Consider the following 25,261-nt stretch of genomic DNA (forward strand, 5'->3'; position numbering starts at 1 on the left):
TTACTCAACAAAGATACAGAGACAGAGATTTGAAAAAAGTTGTCTAAAGTATATGACTCTTCCTCTCCTTTATAGATGGTGGCTTCAGAATTTGATCACACACTCAATTTCACAATTTCCTATGTCTCACCCACTGTGACCTTTGCATGATTTACTCTCAGCCTTACTCTTTGTATCTCCTTAATGCCTTACAGAGGAAGATCTCAGCCTATAATCTAGCCAGTTCCATGATTTCTCATTGTGAGATGTTCTAGACTTTCTTTTATTCTGGTCTAAATAGTTCCTGTTTCTGCTGTACTTACATAGAGACTATTAAAGAACGATATCTAAGAGGAGCCAAGATGGCTAATACTTACTTCAGAACAAAGCCAAAGACAGACCTATGGTTGTCACACATCCATTTCAAAGTGGTCTTGAGTGCTGTGTCTGGATTGCATTGGTTAATTGTTCCTGCTAAGTATAAATAATTGCTTTTGTTCCCCTTCCTAGGCTCATCCATCAAGAAAGCAAGATCTGAGTACCCAAAAAACAGTTCTTCATGGATGCATTCATTGGGCTGTTTCTCAAGCCAAATTTAATCATAGATTGTGAGATACTGTAGATTTACAAGATGACATGTTAGTTTTAAATCTAGTTCCCACTGTGTCTTCCAAATGACACAGTTGTGAATTATTTAAGTAAAATGGAGAAGAGTCTTACCTTGCAATATTTGTGGGTAGAACCTAGAGCTTCCCTTATAGTAGGCAAGTGCCTACAACTAAAAACTATCTATAATCAATCTTGCAAAATTTTCATACAAATTAGTTTCCTCAAAAAGGAGAAAATGGGGGTTCTCATCTTCCTGTAGGTCTGCCACAGATATCAGTTCCCCTTGGAGTGACATTAGGGGAATTCATAGAATATGTTCAGAGCAAGTCATTCACAGCAAAGACACCAACACCAACTTACCTGCAGCACTGGGTTCATTTCAGCACTAGATAATTACCAGAAAATACCCCAATATCTCTTGGCCTTCCCATACCCCTGGGCTGGAGGTGGGGCCAGGAGAAGGACACTGAGAAGCAAAGACCATGCAAAAGAATCTACATTAAACACACTGGGAGTCCGGGACCCTGCCTCATGAAGTAGAACTGTACAAAGAATGCCTGCTGAGAAGTAAAGATGCCTGGCTCTGATTCTGGATACTAAGTGGTTGTGTGACGTCGGGAAGAATTAAGAAACTGTACCTCAGGTTCTCAATGTTAAAAAATAAAACAACCTAGATAATTATCCTTCTGTAACTTAATTCATAGTGCTATTGTGATGGCAAGTAGAGATGATGAAAATGATTTTTTGCAAAATCCATAGTATTTAAGTTATGTGAAGAATTGTCACCTTGAATCTAATGTCTCTCAGCTAAAGAAGAAAGACAATCTTATATTGATTAACACAGTAAGAAGTCACTAGTCACAATGAAATGTGGCTAATCAGATTTCAGATGTACACATTAGGTATAAAATATAGAACAATTTCAAAAAAGTTAAGCATGTCAATGATTTCTTATATTGATCACATGCTGAAATGATTATCTTTGAGTGGATTAATAAATAAAATCTATATTAAGTTTGTTTTCTTTTAATTTTTAAATGTGACCACTAAATATTTAAATTAAACAATATGTATTGATAATTGTCATATAAACCCATTACTTTGTACAATTAGTTATACAACTTTCAAAAAAATCATATAATACACAAAGTTTGCATTATTATCATTTTAGTTCTATTAAACAGAATTAGTATGTCAGGAAAGTCAGGACAACCAGGGGAAGCTGTTTATGTTTAACAATGGACACTCCACTGATTATAATTCGTTCATAAAATCTTGCTGTTTTGTGTCCCTTGTCCCAAATGCTATTGAGATTATCACATATTAAAAATCCAGTGTGGTGGTGCATGTGCCCGTAGTATTAGCACAGGAGTGACGTACACAGGATAATTCCTGACACACGCTGGGCATTCTAGCTTAATCAGCAAGCCCAAAATCTTAGTGAGAGAACTCTGTTACAAAGCAAGGTGGAAAGGACCTGAGGAATGCATATAATTTTCTCCATACAAGAGTTTTTTTTATGTCTCTGAAATGACAGAATAAGAGATCATAAGGATACTGTTGACCCTGAAGGAAATCAATTGTGCCATGCAGAGGGCATCAGCCTTCACAAATAAAGTTAACATGAACAATAGGAGAAGAACACTCACCGTCTTGGTCGTTACCTGAGTCAGCTGGAGACTTGCTGCGGCGCATTGGGCCTGGGCTTTTAGCAGATGTCTTTTGAGGTGTTGGAGAAGCCTTTGGGCCAGCTGTGGCAGATGGATTCCCTTTCATGACTCTGCACTCTGGTGGTAAAAGAACATAAGAAGCTTAGAACGGAAAATCAAACTCTAAGCATACTACCAGCATCTCAAAACTAGAATATCCACTAAGTGGCTCAGGACAAGGTATTCCTCATTTTTTGTATGCATGTTTGTCTGTATGTGTATATGTACATATGCATATGCATTGTATATATGCCTGGTGCATGAAGAGGTCAGAGGCAATAATGGATCTCCTGGAACTGGATTTATGGATGATTGTGAATCACCATGTGGATCCTAGAAACCAAGCCTAAGTTTTGCAAGAACAACAAGTTTTCTCAATTGCTGAGCCATTTCTCCAGTGCTTTGGTCACAGTTTCTTAATTTTGCTCTGATATGAAAAGCAGAACCAAACAACATGGTAGAGGACAAACTTCTCTTCTGAGACCTCCCAGTTGATTCATACTTAAAAGTACACTAAAAAAACAGATGGAAGGTAATTGGGTCAACTGAACTTTTTAGCAAGCTGAATTGAGTGGACTGCTCATTTTTTGATGTTGTTCTACTTTTTATTTCTATTAATGGACTTTTTTTTAGTGATCAGCACCAAGAGCTGTAGTTTCATAGGGAATGGGAAATTGAATATTGCTTGAATTTGGTTCGATATTTTATGATTATTGGCCTATAAAAACAAACAAACAAACAAAACCCTGTAGAAATGACCACTTTTTAAAAGGACTCAATCTTGAATTGCTTTTGGCTTGCGGTTAAATTTTCTGATTTTTTCACATTTTACTCCTGAGTGGGAAATGTGTATTTAATATGTCTTTCCATTAGTATTCCTTCCTAGTTCTCTGTGTGGCTTAATTCACTTATCACTTGTACATGAAGTTCAAACTAATAGATGTTCACAATAGTAAACAATCCTCTAGAATCCTGAGTCACGACGTACAGAGAATGAGGTAGCAAGTACAAAGGTGGGAATGGAGCTTGATACTAAGAGTAGGATGGAGGAAAAACTTACTAAAATGTGAGACCATTACCATATACCAAAAAGCCAGATGAGAATGACTAGAAAAAAAAGGTGTATGTACAACACATGTGAAGTTGTTACTACAGAACTTCTGTCTTGATGCTGCAATATAGCTCGTATGATAGAGTATATGGTTCAAGAATTATGATCATAATTGGGGTAAATGGTAAGTATCATGTAGTATGAAGGCTTCTGGGAGATCCCGTTGACATATCAGTGTGTCATGTACACAGATACAAAGGAGAAATACTAACAATATCAGCTCATGGGGTGCCATTTTTTTAGTATTCTCCAGACCACATACACTCATGAAAATCCTAAGGGATGGAAAGGACAAGAAAAGCGAAACAAATCCCAGTGGTCATCATACTTACCATTTTCATCCAAGGAGAAATCATCTTGAGCATAGCGGAATTTTTCAGGACCACAAGCAATGAACACATCATCATCACCAAAGAAATCATGGAGACAGGTGACCTATGGAGAAAGAAGACATGCCAGATTGAGTAATTTATGTCCTTATAATAATAACTTCGTATGTTGACAGAGACACAACTTCACATCTAAGCCATCACCACTAACTCTCAGGCATCCACCCCCCTCAAATACCAATCACATTCAGTCTTAACTGTGATTCCCTGGTGAGTGAACATAAAAGTATCATTGTCTTTCCATGTTTCAGATATGGTCACCATGTCTCCACATAATTGAGACTAATATTGATATGATGCCCAGAAGAAGAGTCCGCCAGCATATGTTCCAAAGTACTCATGGTCTAGGCAAATTTTGTGTCTAGGCCAAGGAAGTGAGATAGATTGTCTGCAGCTTCTGATGTATAGACCTTGTAGCATACCCAAAGTTGGAAATTTCTCTCTTCAAATTCATGTGTTCTAAAGGGAGATTATTTTAAATTTTTGTTGCATGTACAAAAACTGGCCTCTCTGTTTAAGAAGTACTTGTACAATAATGAGGTAGAATTCCATTCCTCAATGAAAAGAGGAAATATATGTTGACCATTTTAAACCTCATCAATAGCAAATGGGTACCATAAAGCCATGTTTTCAGGACCGTTGCCTTTGAGTGTGATATGCATTGCTACTTTGGTTTGCCTGTTTGTTTGTTTGTTTGTTTGTTTGTTTTACAATGGAGACAGTCTCCCAGCTCCCTTCTGAACATATAAATGAGGGTCCCTGGGAAAGTATCTGGATTCCTGTAGCTGCACACTTCTCAGCTTTCCTAATTATATCTGCTAATCAGTCCAGCACATCAGGCAAACCCCAAGAGGAACTATGGAGTCAAAACCATGCTTATCCAACTTCTTGGCTTGTAAGTATGCAAAGCCTCTAATTGTTCAAAGAATCTCATTCAAGCTGCCAGAAAATGGTTTTCCAAAGGCACAGACCTCACAAACAACAGCTTGCTATGTGCACAATTTAGTATGCTGAATTTTAAAAAATGCTTATATTAATAACATCATCCCCTACCCAAGACCTCTTAAATCTCTTGTTTATCCACCCAAGATGATTACAAGACTTATGCAAAGTGAGAGATGCTTAAACATTACCTCTTACTGGTTAAGCCTCCCAATCATCTATGAAATGCCAAAAGAAGGAAGGGAGAGTTGGCTGACAGCCAGGGTCACTGGTATTAAGTAAGCTTCTTCCTAGTTATGAGCCTCATCTTCATCAAACACACCCATCTTCTTTTGAAGCCAGTGTGTCTATCCTTTATTAATTTACTATATACAATTGCATAATACCAATTAAAGCTACTATCGATTAATTAAGATAGGACTTAGATTGTCCAGAGTGCTTCCAAATCTGTTGTCTCAATTCAGACTCAGAAAACACTATTGTAGTCACATTATTTTAGAGATGAGAAACTTAGGAGTCAGAAGTAGTCCAGGTAGAAAATGATACATTTAAGCAAACAGATCTATCCAATATGCCTTTAACCATCCAGTAATATAGACACCTGCATAGGCTGTGGAAACTGGGAGATGGAAGAATAAGACTCACAGATATATCACAAAGATCACACAGCAATGACATTATACACATTGAAACAGAGCATGATTTGACTTAGTTTCAAGGGCAAGAGAGCATAGAGGTGTCATGCAAGCTATTGATTAACAATCATATTCAAGTGACTCAGTCTCTGGCTGACAATGTTGGTTCAACGGATATTCTTCATGTAGTCTGGGAATCAGTTCCAATAAGAGGTTCCAAAGTTAAGTGCTTTGAGCTCTGCTCTACATCTCCTGCCAATGTCTTTGGTCACTGGATTAATACAAATTGGAGCTTTAACTTTTATATACTAAATGAGTCTGCATTGTTTTATTGATTGAGGCTACCTTCATTTTTGTTCATGAGTATTAATGTCTCACCCTTAAACTTCCCTGGTTTATCCAGGAATTAGCCATTTCATTCAAGACCCAACTGCAATTTCAGGGACACTTACCTAGTCAGTCCATGCCACTGGACAAGAGATCAGGCCCATCCCTCCCTCTGAATTTCTTTATGGATCCTGATTAAGAGTTTATGATCTAATAACAATTTAGCCTCTGCTGTTTCTAGTTAGACTGAATAAGAAGAAAGGAAGGAAAAACAATAAAATATTTAATGGATATAAAATGAAAAGGAGAAAAAAGAATCAGCTATGAATGGGAACAAACACGAACATTCAGAGATCTTGAAAAGTAAGCAAAGCACAAACTTAAGAATAAGAAATGATAAATATCTACAAGTTCAGACATTGATTTTTCACAGAGCTATCTTAATGGTTAAAAATACAATACTAAGTACATGATTTTTCATCCGAGTTAAGTGCCATGTTATCTTATTCTGGGATAGCAAAGCAGTACAGAGTACTGGCTGTTACAACAACCCCATTCTCCACCAAGCCCAAGTCTCTCCCCTCCTCTCAGGCTTAGCAAAGAGCTTTTGGCTATCTCTCCCTTTGGGAATCGTATAAGAAAGGCAATGTTCCCTATGCTTTTGACAAACTCACAATGGTGTTCTGGCTTCAAACTCATTTATGTTGCAATCCAGCTGTTCAGCATCAGGTTTCTTGTGTGATCCTGCTCCCTATTTTACTGGCTTCAAAATATAGACAAACACATCTTGTGTGTGAGGATACCCAGTTTTTCAGAAATACTTTCAGTGTTGAGACACAGCAGCCCCCATCTTTGTTATATGAGAAAGTTGAACATTTTCCATCTTAAAAAGTGAGGATCTCAAGACTCTAAGAATCAAATGTTCCCAAGGATACACAGTTGGCTCATGAAAGACTAGCACTCAGGCCTTCTGCTTCAATTCAGAACAAAATAATTCAATTGCTTGGGAGAACATGACTCCCTAAAACTTTAGACAAGAGACTCTAGTCTCATTCCATGTCCAGTTCTCATTAGGCTTTCACATTGAAAAACAATTTCATCGTTAACTATATTTTTATTCCATGAACAAGAGAAACTTTGCCCATTAGTAAATTCTAAGTATATGGTAGAAAAGAGGGACAAAGAGAAGGAAGAATTTTAAAAAGAGAAAAAAGGAAAGAAGAAAAGGATGATAATAATGGGGTATGAGAAACAAATCTCAAATGAAATAATTGCTGCATGCCTTTTAAAATTTGTCTGGTGACACTATGACACCAAGTATACCTTGGCTCACACTAGAAACACATCACTGTCATTTTCTAATAGCTCTTTGAGACCATCATTTTTAAAAGAAAATGACAAGTTGGGTAACAGAATACTCATTGTGACATCACAGCATCCTTGAAGAAGAAAGGTCTTGCTGACGACAGCTCAAGAATAAGCTCTCTCGAGGCAAGAATACATAAGCATGACACCTACCTTGTATAATTAATCAACCACCAGAAAAAAATCAATAAAATTAATTCACATTAACATTGAACCATTACCTCAGTGTTCTTGCTTTGAAAAAAAGCAGGTGTGGGAAGAGGGAGGGTAGCATGGTTATACATTAGCATGAACAATATATTATTTGGATGGTTCAGTATCTTAAATGTCGAAGGCCAACTGGAGAAATGGAGGCAACAAATCACTGCTTAGAAGCAGTTTGAGTTTATTAGCTGTAAATGGAAAATTCTCTGTGTGACTTGATTTAGGGTTGATTAGATTCTCCATCCACATATTCCAGATAATGGCTATTCTTGCATGTGCCTGCTATTACTATATCCTATAATTCACTTACCTAATTCTTCAGAAAGAAGTGTTCTTCAGGAAGATTTACAAATCTGTGAGACTTGCTCTTGGCATGTGCAATATTTTTAGTGAAAGCGAAGCTCCCCCACACTGGTCATTGAGCACGTTCTCAGGCAAAGGGAGTATGTGAGAAATACAGAGACAAACAATAAAAGGTTCCTGCCTCCCCAGCTGACAACGTAATAAACAAGTGCGAACAACACAAATAATTAGAATACAACACAGGCTGTTGTTAGCACTGCTGTAGAGGCACAAAGAGTAAGAGGAAGCAGGGAAGACAAAGAAAACAGCAGAAATAAAGATTACTGTGGCCTCCCACAATCATTTATAGACATGACATGAAAGTAAAAGTGAGACTATCTGGGACTCTTGGGGGATGGAGACCACAAACAAGCTCAGAGTATACACGATAGGCTGGGAGAAAATGTGTTTATGAAACCCGTGAGTAGATATATGTTAATAAAATGTTTTAACTGAGGAAGACTTGACAGGGAAGACGACTGACAAGCTCAGTCTTGCAGCACAGACAGGATATAGGTTGATGGAAATAGGAGATGGTCTAGGTAGACGTAGCTATGGGAGCAAAGGGCAAGAGGCAGGAGGATGCCATTTTCTGAACAGCCTTAAAGAAACCGAGCTACCTCTTATTGACTAGAGTAATTGATTTTACCCCTCCCACAGTGCTGCACAGCATAACTGTCCAAATCCATATGCTAACCTGCTGTGCAGACAAGGCATCCAATTAATTGCCTCCTGGTAGAACTCAGGGTGAAGGGAAGGGCAAAGAGTGTCAGCGTTATCTATAGGGAGGACTAGCCCCAGTGGTGAGGAAATGGGAACCCCTGTGGCAAAGCAGACAAACCACATTGATTTCCCAGTCTTGCCAACAATGTGCCCTGGCCATAGAGTGTGGCTGGCAGGCTTTGCAAAGTGGGTTAATGAAAGATTCAGTAAACATTACCAGTGAGGCTTTCTAGAAGTTACTGCCACTTTCATTCTGGAACATTTCCTGCCGGCCAGCTCTGGACTGACTCCAGTCAGGGGCTGACCCCGACTTGGCTGCATATGCTATGCAATGTTTCTGGTTGACCCTAGTTTTCTTATCAAACTCTTTTTTCCCCCTTGGGGTTGTCTTCAAGTTTTGCTTGGGGGTTTATCATAACAACATTGGGGGAGGGGCAAGCAGCTCCTGAATTCTACAGTGCCTTTTGGCACAGAACTTTTTATTCAATATCTGCACTTCCCTAAAGCCTTTGAGGAAATAAAAACAATGGTACATGTATTTCTACAATGCTTTTTTAAAAACTGTTTTTGAAACTTTTCTAGGAGGGAGATTATTTGGGAAAAGGAATGCACTTAATAAAGAAGGTTGAAAGGACAGAAAAGACAGTCATAGTGGTTGAATATGGTCAAAGAACATTAAATGCACACATGGAAATTTTATATTTGCTCCATGACTGTTTGCTAATAAAAATAAATTGAGGGCTTTTTGCATTTAGTCTATCCTTTATTCTTTTCCCCACCACTAATTTTCCTCCTCCACAATGCAATCAGGAATCTATCTACGTCCCGCTCCACAAGGCTGCTCTTGCCAAGATCAAGAGTTACTTGCATCTTGTCAAATCCAATTCCGTTTTCTAGCCTCATCGTAACACCCCAGCATTAATGGTCATCAGGTGAGTAAGTTTTCCCTAAACACTTTGCCTTCAAATGACCTTATTTGACCTGGAAATTTTATTTCATTTCTTTAACCAATTCATAAAAAAGCCATTTCTGTTGTGTTTCAAAGAGCTCTAATATCTAAAGTCTATATATGCTCTTTCTCTTAATTCTTTTTTATGGCAATTCATTTCTTTGTGTGCTTACTATATTTTGTTGTGAGTTTCTATTTGGGTGATTTAAATCACTTGTAAGTTGTAGGACACAAAGATTGGATTTTTAAAATCACTTCTGGATTGGTTTTGCAACCATTTGCTTAAAAGCAATGCAATCTTTTTCTCAGCTAAAGCCTTTCTCTTGAAGCACCTTACTTCCATGGATTGCTTGCTTTTCTCTCTCTTTCAGCTACACCATGACAACACTGTCCATGTCTCTTACTTTCCTTGATTTACCTCATAGTGAAAGTCAGATTTAGTTTGTGGCCCATCCCATGGCCTTAGAAAACAATCTTGACAAGCTGACTGTGGAGTTGATACACATTTCCCACTATTTATAACATTCTCTGGCCATTCTCAACCCTTCTGTGGTAACCTGACTTATTCCTATTGCAAATAATACTAGACTAAGTCACTTTGATCTTCCAACACTAAAGCATATTAGGTCCCAATCTTTAACTCAGTGACTAGTTCCCAGAAAACCTTTTTGCAGATTCTTAGATAGTAAAATTCTGCAAGAAACTTTTGGAATATATTGTGTTTGAGGTCAACTGATTTTTCCACTGGTCTTCTTAGATAAATAGCAACTCTATTCCAATCTTGAATGTCCTCAAGGCAGAAATCTAGAAAGTCAGAACTCAACTGAGATATTGATGCTCAAATGTATCCTTTGTTCTCTCTTTATACTCATTGTCTTAGTGTGGTTAAAAAAAATAACACACAGTGGTTCTAAGTAGCTTTTGCTAATTTGCATTTGTTAAGGGCTTGCACTTTCATTACCTCATTTGGTTTATTCCCCCCTTTAATACATAATGCAAAAATGGGGGCCATCAGGTTAAGTGATATTTACAGGTTACAATTCTAGTTAGTGACACAGCTGGTACCAGACTTGATATAATGTCTTCCACTCTGCTACAGAGTGCCTGAGGCATACAGCAAAGGCCCCTGCTACATTAGACAGGGAAACCCTTCATAGGGAAATACGGGAAGAGTGTCAGGATGGCACTGGCTTAATAAAGAGGAAGCACATAGAGGAGACAGGAAGAAACAGGACATTCTACTAGATTTTACCAGGAGCTGGTTTATGAGTTAATGACCCGATCTTAGGTAATGCTGGCCCCTTGCAAACCTGGTAACCCCTCAGTACTGAGGAGTGGTTTTTCCTTAGGTTTCTTTTGCCATTTTCCCAACAGTCTATCTCAGCTCCCACTGGAAATCTCTCAGGCACGAGAACAGCTGCAGAGGTGCTGAAGTTAGGCTGTTGATTCCATGCCCAGGACTGACACCTGCCCTTCCATGGGGCCCTGGGGACAAGTTGGCTCATAGAAACAGGGACGAGACAGAACTCCATTCATCAGAGAGAACTGGGGTGGAAAAACCCTGCCTGATCCCTTGGCACCATTAAACTCTAAGGTTGGCCCTGAGCCCATACAATTTCAGGTTCTGTTTAGTAAGGTGAATTAAAAATGAAGAAGTGCATTTGTAGGGCTGATTGCAATAATCTATTGCATATGACAGCTATCTGTTGCCTCTTGTGATAATAGCATGGAAAAGGCAAAGTTGTGGAATCTAATAGGGTAAAAAAAACTATACTAAAAAAATTAAGATACATTGAAATTTATTTGCCTCTGGCTCACTGCTTTCTCTCTGGGCCAAGCTTCCTCTATTGTAAAGTAACAGTGCTCATCTGTCAAGGTTTATGTTTTCTTTGTGTCAAGAATCCTTGGGAGAATTTGACAAAAGCTATGGCTTCTCTCAAAGGGGAAAAAATGTGCCTAGATAGTTAAATTTCATTATAACTGGGAATGTGGTGGGGGAAGAGTTGTAAAGAATGTCCCTGAAGTCCATCTCAAGATTCTGAGAGTCTCTGGACTGCTTGATTTCCGAGGCCTCTTCTAGCTCTGACAGTATGAAGCATTCCAGGTTGGACACAGTTAATGAGCAGATAGACTCCAGCCAGAGCGCTGGCAGCTGTTGTGGAATCACAGAGGCTTAACTGTACCCCCCTTCCCAGGCTTCCTGAGTCTCCATTCCAAGGGAAGCAAAAGGATATAAGCTCATTCTCTGCAAACTACGTCCAAGGGAAGCAAAGGAGTGCAAACTGATTTACAGCAATGCAGAGACCCGAGTGTGCCTCGGGCCATTGCCTCCCAGGTTGCCCGAGTTTAACAAGGATACTGACTTTGGAGGAAGGAGTAGTCATGGTCTCTAAACATTTCTCATGCCTGCTTTTGGATAGCACAAAAAGCCTGACTGTTCAATCGGTAAAGGGTATAGAAGGCTACTGGTAATGTTCTGAGATTTTCCTTAGGAGCTTTTCCTTTGCAACTTCACATTTTGCTGTCCCTGCCCTAAAATGTCAAGGGAGGTACAAATCAAGAAGTTGCATCGGATTTTCAGCCAACGTTTCTGTACAAAACATATAAAACAGAGAGTGAATATCCTAAGTAGAGTTTAGCGAAGAGGACAGATTGCAGAAGCAGAGAAAGAGTACAGAGAAATCAGGGGAGATACGGTGGTATCACAGAGACATCAACAGTGTGCTCCATTACCAGTCTTTGACCTAAAGAAAATGGAGCTGCTGCCAGAATTCAGAATGGAGGAGGGGATGCTGGTTGTATGAAGCGGACTCGCTGTCAGCAGTCGTGACCTTTAGTAGAGATAGCTGGCGATCTCTCAGGCAGGGTGCCAGGAAATAGATAGCCTAATTTCACTGAGTTTTCTCCTCCTGGCCTACATTCAACTGGCCAAGAACCACTGTAATCAAAAAGGGAGTCTACTCGTTAGGTTCAGCTTACAAGGTCCTGCAGCAGTGAAGAATATGGCAGAGTGTAGAGTGTTCCCGGAGGGGGGTCTTGGAGCATTGTGTACAAAGGAGGAAGAAATTGTTGTGCCCCCGAAACAGAGAAGCAGTGTGAATGGTACTTGTACAATATTGTTTTGCATATACTATTCTCACCTCTTCTATATTCCAGGTTATGACAATCTCTTCCTTGATTTTTTCCTACCTTGGTTCCTGTAGTCCCTAAACTGCCCTGGCCAAGGTTTCTCTTCCACTTCTTCCCTGGCCTCTGGATTTGTCATTTCATCTGTTATTTACTTCCAGTGTAAAGGATGTGGTTGAATGAAAGCAGGAAAGAAGGGCGAATGAAGAAATGTAATAAACAACAAGAACATAAAGTGTATTCATATTGCTTTAGAATGCAGTTACCAAAAAAGCAAAAGATTGTTTACAGTTGTCTTCGATTTTGATGTGAACCATACAGCCTTCACAATGGCAGACTGGGAGCACACTAGCATTTGCACTTGAGTGGCTTAGGAGGGAATTCTGGCAGTTCCATTAACTGTAATGGAAGTGGTGAGCCAAAGTGAATGAAAGAACACTTCGGAAGAATGAGGTGTGAGGCATCTATACTTATCCCACAATTGCTGCTCAGAGAATGATCTAGAAAATGGTGAATCCTAAAAGCCTCAAGACCAATAATCATCCAAAGTTTAAATCTTCTAGAGCAGTGACATGAGGGAGAATCTGGAGAGCACTGTGGTCTTCATGACTTGGGGGTGTGCCGTTTGACAGTTTGTAAAAGCTGTGCGAGCCACGAAATACACCACTTTTCACTTCCCAGGGCATCTCCCTACACATGTTCCTATTGTCTCTTGCTATGTACTTTTTGACCCTTGGCCTTACTTCAAACCCAATAAAAGCTTATTTCCTAGTTCGCAACTGCTTTACTGGTTAATGACTCAGCCCTACATGCTCTGGGTTTTGGAATCTCTTCTAGTCTAGGCATCCTTCTAAGATTCGTGGTTTTATTACAAGCCTGTTTTACTCATTCCACTGAGAGACCAACAGGGCTTCAGGGCCGGTGATTACATTAAACCTGGTTCCCCCTGAATCTCTGTGAAGAAGGTGTCAGTTCGAGGAAAGAAACAAGTCAGTGCAAGACATACAAAGAGCAGCACGGGGGTGAGGGGAAGAACACACTGATTCAGCACATTTTACAAAGGTTTGTATGTCAGTTGACTATCCACAGAGGCAGGGAGATATCCTACACAGCAGCACTTTAGAGCCAGGTAAGCTCTAAAGAAAGCTGGGGGACAATCTAGTTTGGCTATGTTTCATGTGTCAGTCTCATGTGCCTGGAAAGTGGAATGACGAAGGACCTTCAAACAATTCCCAAAAGAATTACTATGATGGAGCTAGAACTAACAAATCTCTCGTCCAGAATTGTGGCACATGGGAGATTCAGTCACACACTGCAGTGTGATCAGGGACAAGCGGCTTAAATGAGCCATCTCGGGTTCTTTATCTGATAAAAGACAAGAATGCACTTTGACTACATGTGGGTTTTTAGTTTTGTTTTTCAGATGAGAACGTGAAAAGGTATTTCCTATGGCCATATCTTGAAAACCATCGATATTTTAAGACAAGCTATCATTGCTACTTCATAAAACACAAGCACCAAGAGAAACGTGTGAAGGAAATACTATTTTAGAGGAGGGAGGAATGAGGAGGGAGTGAGGAACAAAATGAGTGAAAAAAACTTCTGAGCAAAAGACATGTACATTATTTCTTTGTCCCCGTGGAACATCTGACTTTTCTACTTAGTAGTAGTTAAAAAAAAACATAATATTTTATAAAATATCTATAGATAAGGATCACTCTGAATCACTGAGATACTTCCAACATAGTTCAGAATTAATCACATAATCAAAATTTTATTCTCAATTTGTTCATTTATTGAATAAAATTCACTTAGTGGTCATGATGCTTCAGTCACTATTAGGAAACTATTAACTCACTGTTTGGAAGCAAATGCTATTAAGAAAGTATAAAGAAAAAAATGGTCCCTGTCCTCCAAGGATCCCTTTTTCTGATGGTTCTCATTTGACTTGCTGCCATTACAATTAACTTCTCTTCTTGTCTACAACTTATGTTTAGTCTTCCAGAAATTAAAATTTGGACACTGTTTATGCAATCATTGAAATTGCTTGCCTATTCCAAGTTTTGACTCAAAGCAGTTGCTATTCGAGCCTTTTAAGATTTTGGACTTTAACAATTAAATTCATACTCGTCAAGAGAGGATCTAGGAGCAATGCATTGGCAATGACAAAGGACTGGTTGCTGAGAAAGAGTCAGTTGGCTGCAGAATTTTGATAAGCTTGTTCATGCTGAAATGTGTGGTTGCTGTCCTGTCTAAGCAACCTCAGACCCCAAGACAGGATGCAGACCCCCCATGGAGGACCAGAACTGAACCTGATGTAATGACATCTCATGTCACCTAAAATCTGGTAAAATATATTGAAGAGCAATTATTGTTCTTTACCCTTTGCATCGAAACCATCTTTAGAACTGTTTCAACTCCTCTTAGATCTTCTTCACGTTCTGTCAATCTAATGAGCCAAATTTATTTAAGTTTCAGAAAAGTTCAAGTGTTTGAAGAACTATGGCTAATGTCGATACTAAAAGAGATTCTCTAACAACCATCAAAAAAAAACCAGGAACACCTAAGAGTGACACTAAGTAAAAGTTCTGTATTCCCCCTGCCTCACAGAAGGGCCTTTCTTTTTTACCCTCTAAATCCATTTTACCTCCCACATAGGGAAGCAGACCTAGTGGCAAGTTTCAGCAGGAATGCAGATTGAGGGATGTGTACAAGACAGAAATAGACTTCATAAAATGGCAACCAGTGTGATCTCCTGGAAGGCACTCAACTCAAACCTTTCCACTTTGAGCAAAGGAGTGTTGTTTACATTTGCTCCTTGAATGGGCTGCTGAGATCAGGAGTCCAGCTTTCAGGCTTTTAGCAGCAGATCAAACCCTTAGAGAATCACAGCCTGCTTCTCACTGCAGAAATTACCCAAATAAGTGCTAAGATCCACGTTGAAGGGACAAGAACCCTAGCTAGGCTCAACATACAAGATGCGATCTCTCAGTCTCAATAGCAATCAGGCCTATTTCATTTTTTGCAGAACAACTCCACAATATTGGGTCAGGAGACAAGCTGCTGGCTTTTCAATGTTTTTTTTCTTCACATTTACAGTAGCTCAAGGGTCATTTAACTAACACATAGTTGCAACAGAGTTTGGGTGAATTTCATTTTCCAGTCACTGGAGGCAAACCATTTTAAAAACTTCACTTGTATTTTCCTTTCAAATGTTGTCAAAGAAAATGCTTTAAAAATAATCTTTCATTCTTTTCCTAAGGTAGAAAATATTTTAATTATTGCAACATGTTTATTATTATGTTTCTGTATCCTCCTAATATGTAATACAGAACAGAATGCATAGTAGATTCTCAAATAGAACATACATATATGTTCTAAATATATTGATTATTAATATACTTTATTAATTCTTGATTAATTTCTTGGAATTTTTTTAATAATTTCAAAAAATAATTTCTTGAAATAATTTCCTGTTTTCTTATTATTTCAGTCATAAACATTTCCTGACCTAGGACTTAATTGGAATCTCAAAGGCAGCTGTGCATTTTTCTGGTCCCTTTTGTGCTGAGGCTCTAGCCATCCAAGTTCAGCACAGAGGAATCAAAGTACAGCAATAAGGAGAACATACAGCCAAAATGATGGGAAGGGAAAGAAGACATGAGGGCCATCTGAAATGCTGGCTGGGCCACAGTTCAGAGAAAACTGCCTTCTTAGACTTAGCTCTCTTTTTAAGCCAGGCCTCTGTCAATAACACATTTATTGGCCATCCTAACTTTCAGCCTCAGATTTGCCCAATTCAAATATACTTTTTCCAAGAAACAGCTCTCCTAGTCATGGCCCCTGACCATTACAAACAATGCTGTTGAAAGGTCCAAGTGAAAGAAGCCATTTTCTCCAAATGAGTCACCACCACCTGGAAAGTTCTTGGAAAATGGAAAAGAAGCCAGAAAGCTAAAGACAAGGAAATAGTGTCCTTATTTTTGCAAAACAGAAGTGTATCTTAGAAAATATAAATCAATAATTATCTTAATGTTAATATCCAGAAAGAACGGAAAATTATTATTAATGCATAGTTTTTAGCAGTCACTGGAAAACATTGTTAGTGGATACAAACAAGGACCAGAAAAAGGCACACCTAGCAAATTTTTCTTTCAATAAATGACATCTGGTTGTGGGAGAAAAGTCCATTGAGAAACACATTTTAATTACTGACAATGCTCTAGAGTAATTCCTCCCCTTAATTTTATTCCTGGCCACTAAGTTCCTACACTATGTAACAGTTTTTCTTAACATTCAACTTACTTCATAGGCTTGGGGTCTGGTAGCAGAGTGGAGGGGACAGTTAAGGAATTTGCAGTGTAGTAGAGGAAGTTGAATTTGGTGTTATACTTCTGTGATAGTATAGAAACGAGGCCTGTGTCTTCTATTTCAAGACTGGAAAGTATTAGCTTAGATATACTTCACAAAGTAAGTGATATTAGAGGTAATCTCCAAAAGCTGAGAGTTTTCCAGGTAAAGAAGAAATGCTGTGAAGTAGGAGACCACAGTTTTAGAAATCATATCTCGATTATGTATTTGTTGGCAAAGAGTTTTTGTATAATGAATTAGCTGTAATTGCACAGCCCTGCCAAAAAAGAAACTAATCAAATCACTGATGTTAGGTGACAAAATAAAATTAAGACTTAGAAGTTTTACAAAGACAGGACAGACAGACCAAATGAAAAGATGTTTTCCATCTCTCTAAATTCTGGACTACATTTAATACACTTAAATATCCATATTTATGTGTTAAAAATTCAGTTCAGTAAGATGAAATAAAATGATTACTAGCTGAAGCCCTTGGAAGCTAACTTATCTTCATGTTACCAGGAATCATCAGAGTGAAGTGTTAACAGTGTGGGGTGGAACAACATAGTGAAAAGGGACCTGAAATGTGAGGAGGGAAACTAAACTTTAGTTCCATCTACTCTAATAAGTAACAGTGTAGCTGGAGAATGTCACTTTGCCTCTCTGGGACTGACACTCTGAAGATGTTCTCCAGATACATTTGATTCCTTTTAGACTGCTTTGGGAGACAAAGAGGAAGCCGAAATGAAGATTCTGTAATTTCTCATCCTCTTTTTATTTTTCATTTCATTGACAGAAATCTTACTGTTGATAAGTTTAGGAACTAGGATTCTGGCTCAGATCTCATTTTAAAAGTACTCTATTGCAATATATAATAGTTTTAAGCACCTTAATCTAACATTGTAATCTTGGACTCAGAGGTAGAGTATGTGCAAATCAGTAAAATTAATTTCTATATAGTCCCTAATAGTTAGACAATATCTGAATTTTCTTCTATCCAGACACTATGCTGGGAGGAGCATTCACAAAAAAAAGAGTGTGTCATGGAAAAATGATTAAAGTGGAAAGCAATATGGGGATTCATATCATGTATTTAAGGTTACTTCTTCCACAAAACAGAAGATTGGGCTTAGAAAGTAACCATTTTAAGCATACTCAAATATTTGAAGGGTGATCCTGTCAAAGAGGATTTTCATTGTTCTGTTGAGCACTTGAAAGGTGGCCTAGAATTAGTGGGAAAAAAATTTCAGAACAAATGCTAGGTGAACATAAATATATCACAGAACACATGGGTTACATTTATCTCTTTATGTGTAAGTTAGAATTTCCCAAATTTGATATTTGTGTGTGTGTGTGTGTGTGTGTGTGTGTGTGTGTGTGTGTGTGTGTGTGTGTGTTTAAAAGATAATAAAGAACAATAGCTTCATCTCCTTAGAAATGGCCGTGCTTAATGGAGTTTTTGTTTTACTTGGGAAGTGAGAATTAGATGGCCCGATAAAATTTACTCTTATACCCTAAAATTGTTCGTGTTTCTAGAAAGAGAAATCATCACTCTTTCAGTACAGTTGAAGTTTAATTTCATCAATTGCATTAAGCTCCTAAACTGGTTTTATGAATCTAATCTTTAGGCCTGTTGGGAATTATCTCCTTGTAAACTGAAAAATCAGCCAATCTAAATAGCCAACTAAGCAAATAAACAAGTTATCTTCCATCACAGGCTCATTTGTAGCTTTGTGTTTCTTATGTAACTGGTTTTAAATCACTGATGCATCTCATTTATGGTAAACTTTACTGCTCCAAGGCACAATGCTGAGGCAGAGGTCGCCCTTATCATGGCTGACTTGTTCTTGTCCCTTGGTGAGTGATGGCAAACATAAGCTTGAAATTAGTGATACTCAAGCCAACTGCTTTATCCAGCCCCCGAGTTTATGAGATTAGCATGGTCTCACTGCAAATCGCTGGCTCTGGGAAGAAGCACTACTCTGATTAGTGGCAACTGTGGAACTGATATAGTTAAAGCATTCGAGGGTTTGGCTCTTGTTCCTGTACAGCAGAACTTGAGCCATGTGTGAGAGACTGCACAACTGGTCAGAATACCATTTGTGCTGTTAATAAAAGCAATAGGACCTTGAAAAATATTCAGAAAAGAGTAATTAAGAAATCCATAGAAGAACTGGGATGGGGTGGAGATCAAGGTTGGAAAAATAAGTAAAAACAGATGATTGAAAGAGTTAAGAAAGAATTATCACTTCAACTTCAGTCCAATTCCTTGAGAACACTAACTCTGTTCCATTTCCAACTTCTCTACGTGACCCCTGTCCACCCCCCCACACCCTCTATGTTCTTCTCATTGAGAGTCAGAGGAGTGATAACAGGGCAGATCCCCAAGACAATTATGACCCAATGTACTAGTATGCCTGAGTTTCAAATGTAATAAAAATGTGTTCCCCACACCGTTCACATCTCCTACCATTCCAGCTTCACAAGTTGCTTGTACCGTTTCCTTAGGCTCCAAGGAGCAAGAAGGATTTTTACCTGCTAATGGATTCCTGTCGTATAGACAATAGTAGATTTGAAATACTAGGAACATAGTAAACTGCTAAAGGAACCCTTCAACTTCTGTCTTTCTTTCTCAAACATCCTAGGTAATGGTACTATTGTCAGAGTTGAGCAAGGATTGTGCCTGGGGACAGACAGCCTTACTTAAGGCTGGAGTGTGGAGTCCCAGAGTGAGATGTGTTCTTTGTGCTGAGAATAGAGGTGGTGAATCACTTTGTTCCTCGGTTGCATTTTCACAATTCCCCTGCCTGAGTGTCTTGCTTTCCTCTGTTCACAGAATTCTCCTCAGGACCACAAACATTTATTTAAATTATTTACTGACCAAATGCTCGTTAGCTGCTAGCATTCGAGAGACTTTTGTGATAAGTGGAGGGAATCTTCTGAGGAACAAAAACAATATGTAACATGTTCCCATGTTGTTGACAAGACAGTTGGTGAAAAACTGATGGTAAGTGACCAAACTCGATCAAATCGATGTACATCTAAAACCAGCAAGGTTATCAAAGTGAGGTGTTTGGTACATATAACAAGAGAACCATTTTCCCACTCATCTCCTCCCCCTCAGCAGAACCCTTGCTCAATTAGGAAGGCAGAGTATCAGCATAGGAATAGACAGGGAAAAGGCTAAACTGTTTATGCTCTGGCTAAAATGTAGGAAGTGCCTTTCTCCAGCATTGCTTGTGGACCTCATATGGACTCTTCTGATCTCCACAACAGAACACAGGCAAAATGGGGAATGTAAGTAGATAGAAAAGGGGGGCTGTATAGCTGATAAGTTTAGTGAGGTCTGAAATGCTTCAAATCTACTGTTCTGTGGCAGACAGCATGGCTTCAAGGGCATTGACCAGGAAGGAAGATGTGTGGGACAGGATAAACTGGAATGATAGTGGGGACTAGAAAAGCAAGATTTGATATGTCCCAATTCAGACATACCCAATCTCAAAGACAAGTTTTGGTTAAGTCTTTGAAACTTTCCTGTGAGGGGCACAACCTACAAGTCTTCCAGATTTAAGATTATGATAATCTCCCTCCCTCCCTCCCTCCCTCCCTCCCTCCCTCCCTCCCTCCCTCCCTCCCTCCCTCCCTCCCTCTCTCTCTCTCTCCCTCCCTCCCTCCCTCCCTCCCTCCCTCCCTCCCTCCCTCCCTCCCTCTCTCTCTCTCTCTCTCTCTCTCTCTCTCTCTCTCTCTCTCTCTCTCTCTCTCTCTTATATATCATAAGGTTCTTATATAACCCACTCTACCTAGTATTTATTATGTAGACAAAGATGACTGTATTCCTGACATACCTGCCTCTACCTCTAGGTACCTGCTAGGATTACAGGCATGCATACCTGGTTCATGCTACTGTCCTCCACAAGCTTTGCATCTAGTTTTATTCTTTGGCCACTACTTATTATATATTACCTATTTCATGTGCCACATCTCCTTCTGCTTAATGCCTAACATTGTGAAAACCCAGTGAATAAAACTATTTGTAAAGGTCATGATCACCTAATTCCATCTTTGGCTTTCTCATGCATGCTAGACAACAGATGTTCTTAATGAAGATTAAGTGAAATTTAATGGTCCTAATTGCCATTTGCATGGGCCACAGATACCATCCAGTTCACACGCTGCCTTTCATGCTCTTTTATGCTTTACCACATAACAGGTTTATACGTGGCTGTAGCAAATCTGACTGGCAGTAACTGCTGGCTGCTCCGTGTTGAGATGCTGGCCCAGCAAAGGTTCAGTCCAGAGAAGCAGGCAAAAGTGGCGGCAACGGGGCTACATGTTTTGGTTCATACTCTAGCTGCTTTGTTTGGGCTTTTAGTAATGGCAAAAGAGAGTGACTTTGGTTTGAGATGAACACAGGAATTACCCAGGAACATTAAGGGTAGGCCTCCTTCCATGTTTTCTTTGCAAACCTGCTCCTGCCTTCACTGGCACATAAAGATTAAGAAAGGGATTGCGATACAAATGTAAGCAAAGCATGTGGGTGCCACTATTCAGAGGAGCGACAGGTTCAATAAAGACATGAGGAGGATCAAAGTTCTGTCAGTGACAAGAGAATACAAACGAAAACCAAAAAAACAAGATGCTATTTTTGATATATCTGATTGGCAAATTGTATGCAAGGTAGATAAACATATACTTCTGATGAATGTGTCAGAAAATTAAATTTGTGGAGTGATTTGGAGGGTCTCTATTCTCTTTCAGTAATGTTCCCACAGTCAAGTTAATCAGTAAGATCTGAGAACATTGTCATATTTCATGGGTTGAACAAAATAATAACTCCTGGTCAGGAGTTATCATTTAATGATTAATTAGTAAAATGTCATTGTGTGAATCTTCACAATCTAACCCATGTTTTCAAATATAATGCCAATATACTATCTTTCATTTGCCCTCAGATCTATATCTATATATATTCAACATAAATTTGACAAATGTTTCCTGACAGTTCTTTCTCTAAATCAGTTGATTTGGGATTTTACAATCCAGGAGTGTATTCTAGCTCCTCAGTACCAAAGCAATTAAACAGTAAGCCCCAAGTGTCTTCCCCTGACATCTGTGGACTAATGTTCAGATCATGGGTCAAAGAGTAAGGCTAGTAATCAAGAAATCCAATAAGGGCTGGAAAGCTTGCTGCCAGATGTGAGGCCTGCTCCTCCAGGAAATGTTTCACGCTACTGCATATCCAAAACTGCCCTAGGGTTCGGGGTGCAGATACGACTCTGAAATTTTATATTCTAACATCTACTCATGCCATAATACCCAGAGAAACTGCTCAGGAACCTAGAATGTAAAATCAGGGGACCACACCCCTTAGTTGAAGCACTGAAATAGACCTCGCACCCCTTATCTGTTCTGTCCTCACAGGCTGACTTTTCTTCTGCTCCCAGAAGGTGTAGAGAGGGAGAATTGTACAGTCAGATTCTGTGGCTCAGACTCCCAGTTCAAGGAGAGGGCTGAGTTCATTTCCAGAGCATAGGGAGGGTGGTTATCAGATTTCATTGTGTGAGCTTACAGCATGGGAATTTGAATTTCTGGCTCCCCAAACTCTCCCAGTGAGCCCCTGCCCTGGATTCCCCAGCTCTGAGGTAGCTTGTATGTCTGTCTACACGTATGTCTGTCTGTCAGGCTGTCTGGCTCATGAACCAGCACCATGGGAAAGCAAAGACAGGTTGAACACTTAATTTCCTCAGGGGCTGGATGGCTTCCCTGTCTGCCCATCTGGCCTTTTCCTGACAAGATGTTCCCTGGTTATTTGAAGTCTACAGACATTATGAAATTGAGCCAAGAGAGACTGACCCTGGTGTGAAATCTAAAGAGTTGATAAAAATCTCTTCCTAGCAGAAAAGGGAGTGTTGCAGGATATCATTGTGCCTTGTAAATAACCCATGCTCCTCTGCAAAGCAGGGCAAGTTCAGGCAGTGAAGCTTCCCCAATGGTTTCTTGAAAATCAGGACTATTGTGTATTGGGTCAGTCACTGGCCAAATGCTGGACTACTTCCAGTTGGCAATCAGGGGAGACAATGCTTTGCTGTGAAGCACACTGTGTAATAACTCTGCCACATGCCCACTCCCTTTGTCTTCTATAGCTTTCCTTTGTCCTGCATGTCTCTGGCATTAGGGAAAAAAAAATCTAAAGAAGTAACAAATGTTGGACAATTTGCTGTATAACAGTATGATCAGTGGTTCCTGGCAATTACTGTTGGTATTGTGAATCTCTGTGAAAGCCTGTCGTGATGTGTGTTTTTACTTCCAGAAATCACTGGCCATGCACACAAGAAAAACCGAGAGCAAAATCAAGCAGGATTTTTCCTGTTTTTTTTTTCTTTTAAACCCCTGATATCTTATTTTTCCAACTACTGACCTTAATGACATGTCTTTCTTTATGTAGGTTAGCCTAAACCATCATAATTTACACTTGGAAATTTTTATTCATCACAAGATATAAATTCTAAATTTGTGGTGGTAGCTAAATATGCTACTATTTTCTATCCAAGGTGTTACAAATTACAAAAACAGAGAGAAACAATACTTTGTACCATGACTGAAAACATGCTATTTCTATATCCAACTAGCATTTGCTCATAATTTAAAAAGGGGGTTGGGGGTCCGAAATTCTATCATTTTCATATTTTAAGTACCCTGTCAAATTGAACCTGCTGTGTGTGTTCCCACTGCATCATGCTAACTGTGAAGTTTCAGTGGCTTCATGGGAAGCTACATGTGGACAGAGAGACTCACCTCTGTCTTTGGAGTCTTTAGATCTGAGGCTAAAGAGACATGAGGCAATTCTGATACTGTAGGTCTTTATAAAGAAACAATGATTTAAGTGGATCAATCTAAATGGAAGAGTTTTCAGAACCCTAAGATAGCATCTAATTCTCTTCTTTATTAGCAATGATTTTTTTTTATTATAGGATGTCTGGCTTTGTTTGATCACTGTACTCAAGCATTTCCAATTTATTTTTTTCCAAGCAAAAATCCAATTTTGAAATATGTGACACCAGCTGTGATTATTATCAGTTAGATTTTAAAGACCATAAGTGCGTTTGTGGAAGGTTGAAAAATTAAGTACGTATGCCTTACTTTTATCAGTGTTTACCTTCCTGTTCATAGAGTCATCTCTTCTCCCATATCATGTGGGACTCCAGAGTCCCTTCAGTTAGCTATTCAATCCATCTGTATTTACTAGTTTAACACACATATTTATATGCAAGCACTTTATTGAATATATTTCATTTACTGTGCAGTTCACTTAAAGTGTTCAACTCAATCATGTCTAATGAGCTTACAGATTTGTGCAACTATCACAATAATCAATTTTAGGATGATCTTCTTGTTCCACAAAAAAAGAGAAAATTCTCTTGTCCCTCTTTTTTATAATCTCTATTCAAAAGAAGACAATCAAGTAATGTTCTCTTTCCATGATAATTTATATGTTTAATTAATGAGTTACTTTGATTTCTGAGTATTAACCACACAGCCTCACACATGCTAAGTATTATTTATATGTTTAATTAATTAATTCAATTTCAGGGTATTAAACATACGACCTCATACATGATAAGTATGTGCTCTACTACTAAGCTGAAACTTCAGCCTCAAACTCACCCATTTTATTACAAACCATTACAAAGTCCAGAAACCATTAGAAAACCTTCAATGAGGGCAATTGGTCCCAAAGAAGTTACTTCTAGATACTATGACAGACATACGAAATGGCTAAAGTGAAACAAAGATGTTCCTCCAGCTGCTACGGAACAAATCCTATCTATTAGCATTCACTTCCAAGTATTGGGTCAAAATGTATTGATTATGAGGTCAAACAAGCCACCATTACTAGATCATACCTCTTGGCTCAGTTCCTTCTCCCCGAGTCTGGGTTTTATGCCATATTACCAAACGAGGGAGAAAAGGCAAAGTATTTGCTACCCTCAACTCACCCTGTTGTGTGTTTTCCTAGTTTACAATATGAAAGACAAAAACCACATAAATATTTTAATTATTCCTGCTCCCACCTGAGGGTTGAGGAAATACCTGTGCCTCCGGGGATGCCTCCATTTCAGAGCTATTTTTCCAGGTGGGGAGTCTCTGAAGAGCATCCTTTTCTTGCTTTCCCATACCTACTGCAGTGCCCTTGCTTTTCTGGAGGCCTGTGTTTACTCCTGCAGCATCCTCTTTGTAACTGGCTCAAAAGAATGTGTCAGGCATCTATTCTGAGCCAGGCATTGTGCAGGGAAACAAGCTTACATAAAACTGCTTCACATTAATCCAATCTGGGCCCATCTAGACTTTATGAAAAACTCTGCTTTAAAGTGTCGCATCTCCACAAGACATAACCCCCCAAACCAAATATCTCTCTATTTAGCTAGGCCCAATACCTTAAATTCTCATTGATACTAGCTTTTGGTTCCAAACATTAATGACCCTGCCAATGACAAGAAAGA

General features: G+C 39.0%; 1 protein-coding gene across 2 annotated transcripts in view; it reads right to left on the reverse strand.

The window, feature by feature from the left end:
• The window catches only part of DCX (doublecortin), a gene marked incomplete at both ends in the record, with an annotated part of 66,563 nt that overhangs the window by 11,501 nt on the left and 29,801 nt on the right, over positions 1-25,261 (reverse strand). Inside the window, 2 exons of one of the 2 annotated variants that reach the window (XM_080910946.1) lie at positions 2,253-2,375; positions 3,741-3,843. In XM_080910946.1, coding sequence (XP_080767072.1) covers positions 2,253-2,375; positions 3,741-3,843 — 226 coding nt within the window. Of the gene's footprint in view, positions 1-2,237; positions 2,376-3,740; positions 3,844-25,261 lie in introns of both variants that reach the window. The other variant, XM_080910945.1, reaches the window with a different exon arrangement.

This window comes from Micromys minutus (assembly GCF_963924665.1).
Source record: "Micromys minutus genome assembly, chromosome: X".
NCBI classification, from domain to species: Eukaryota; Metazoa; Chordata; class Mammalia; order Rodentia; family Muridae; genus Micromys; species Micromys minutus.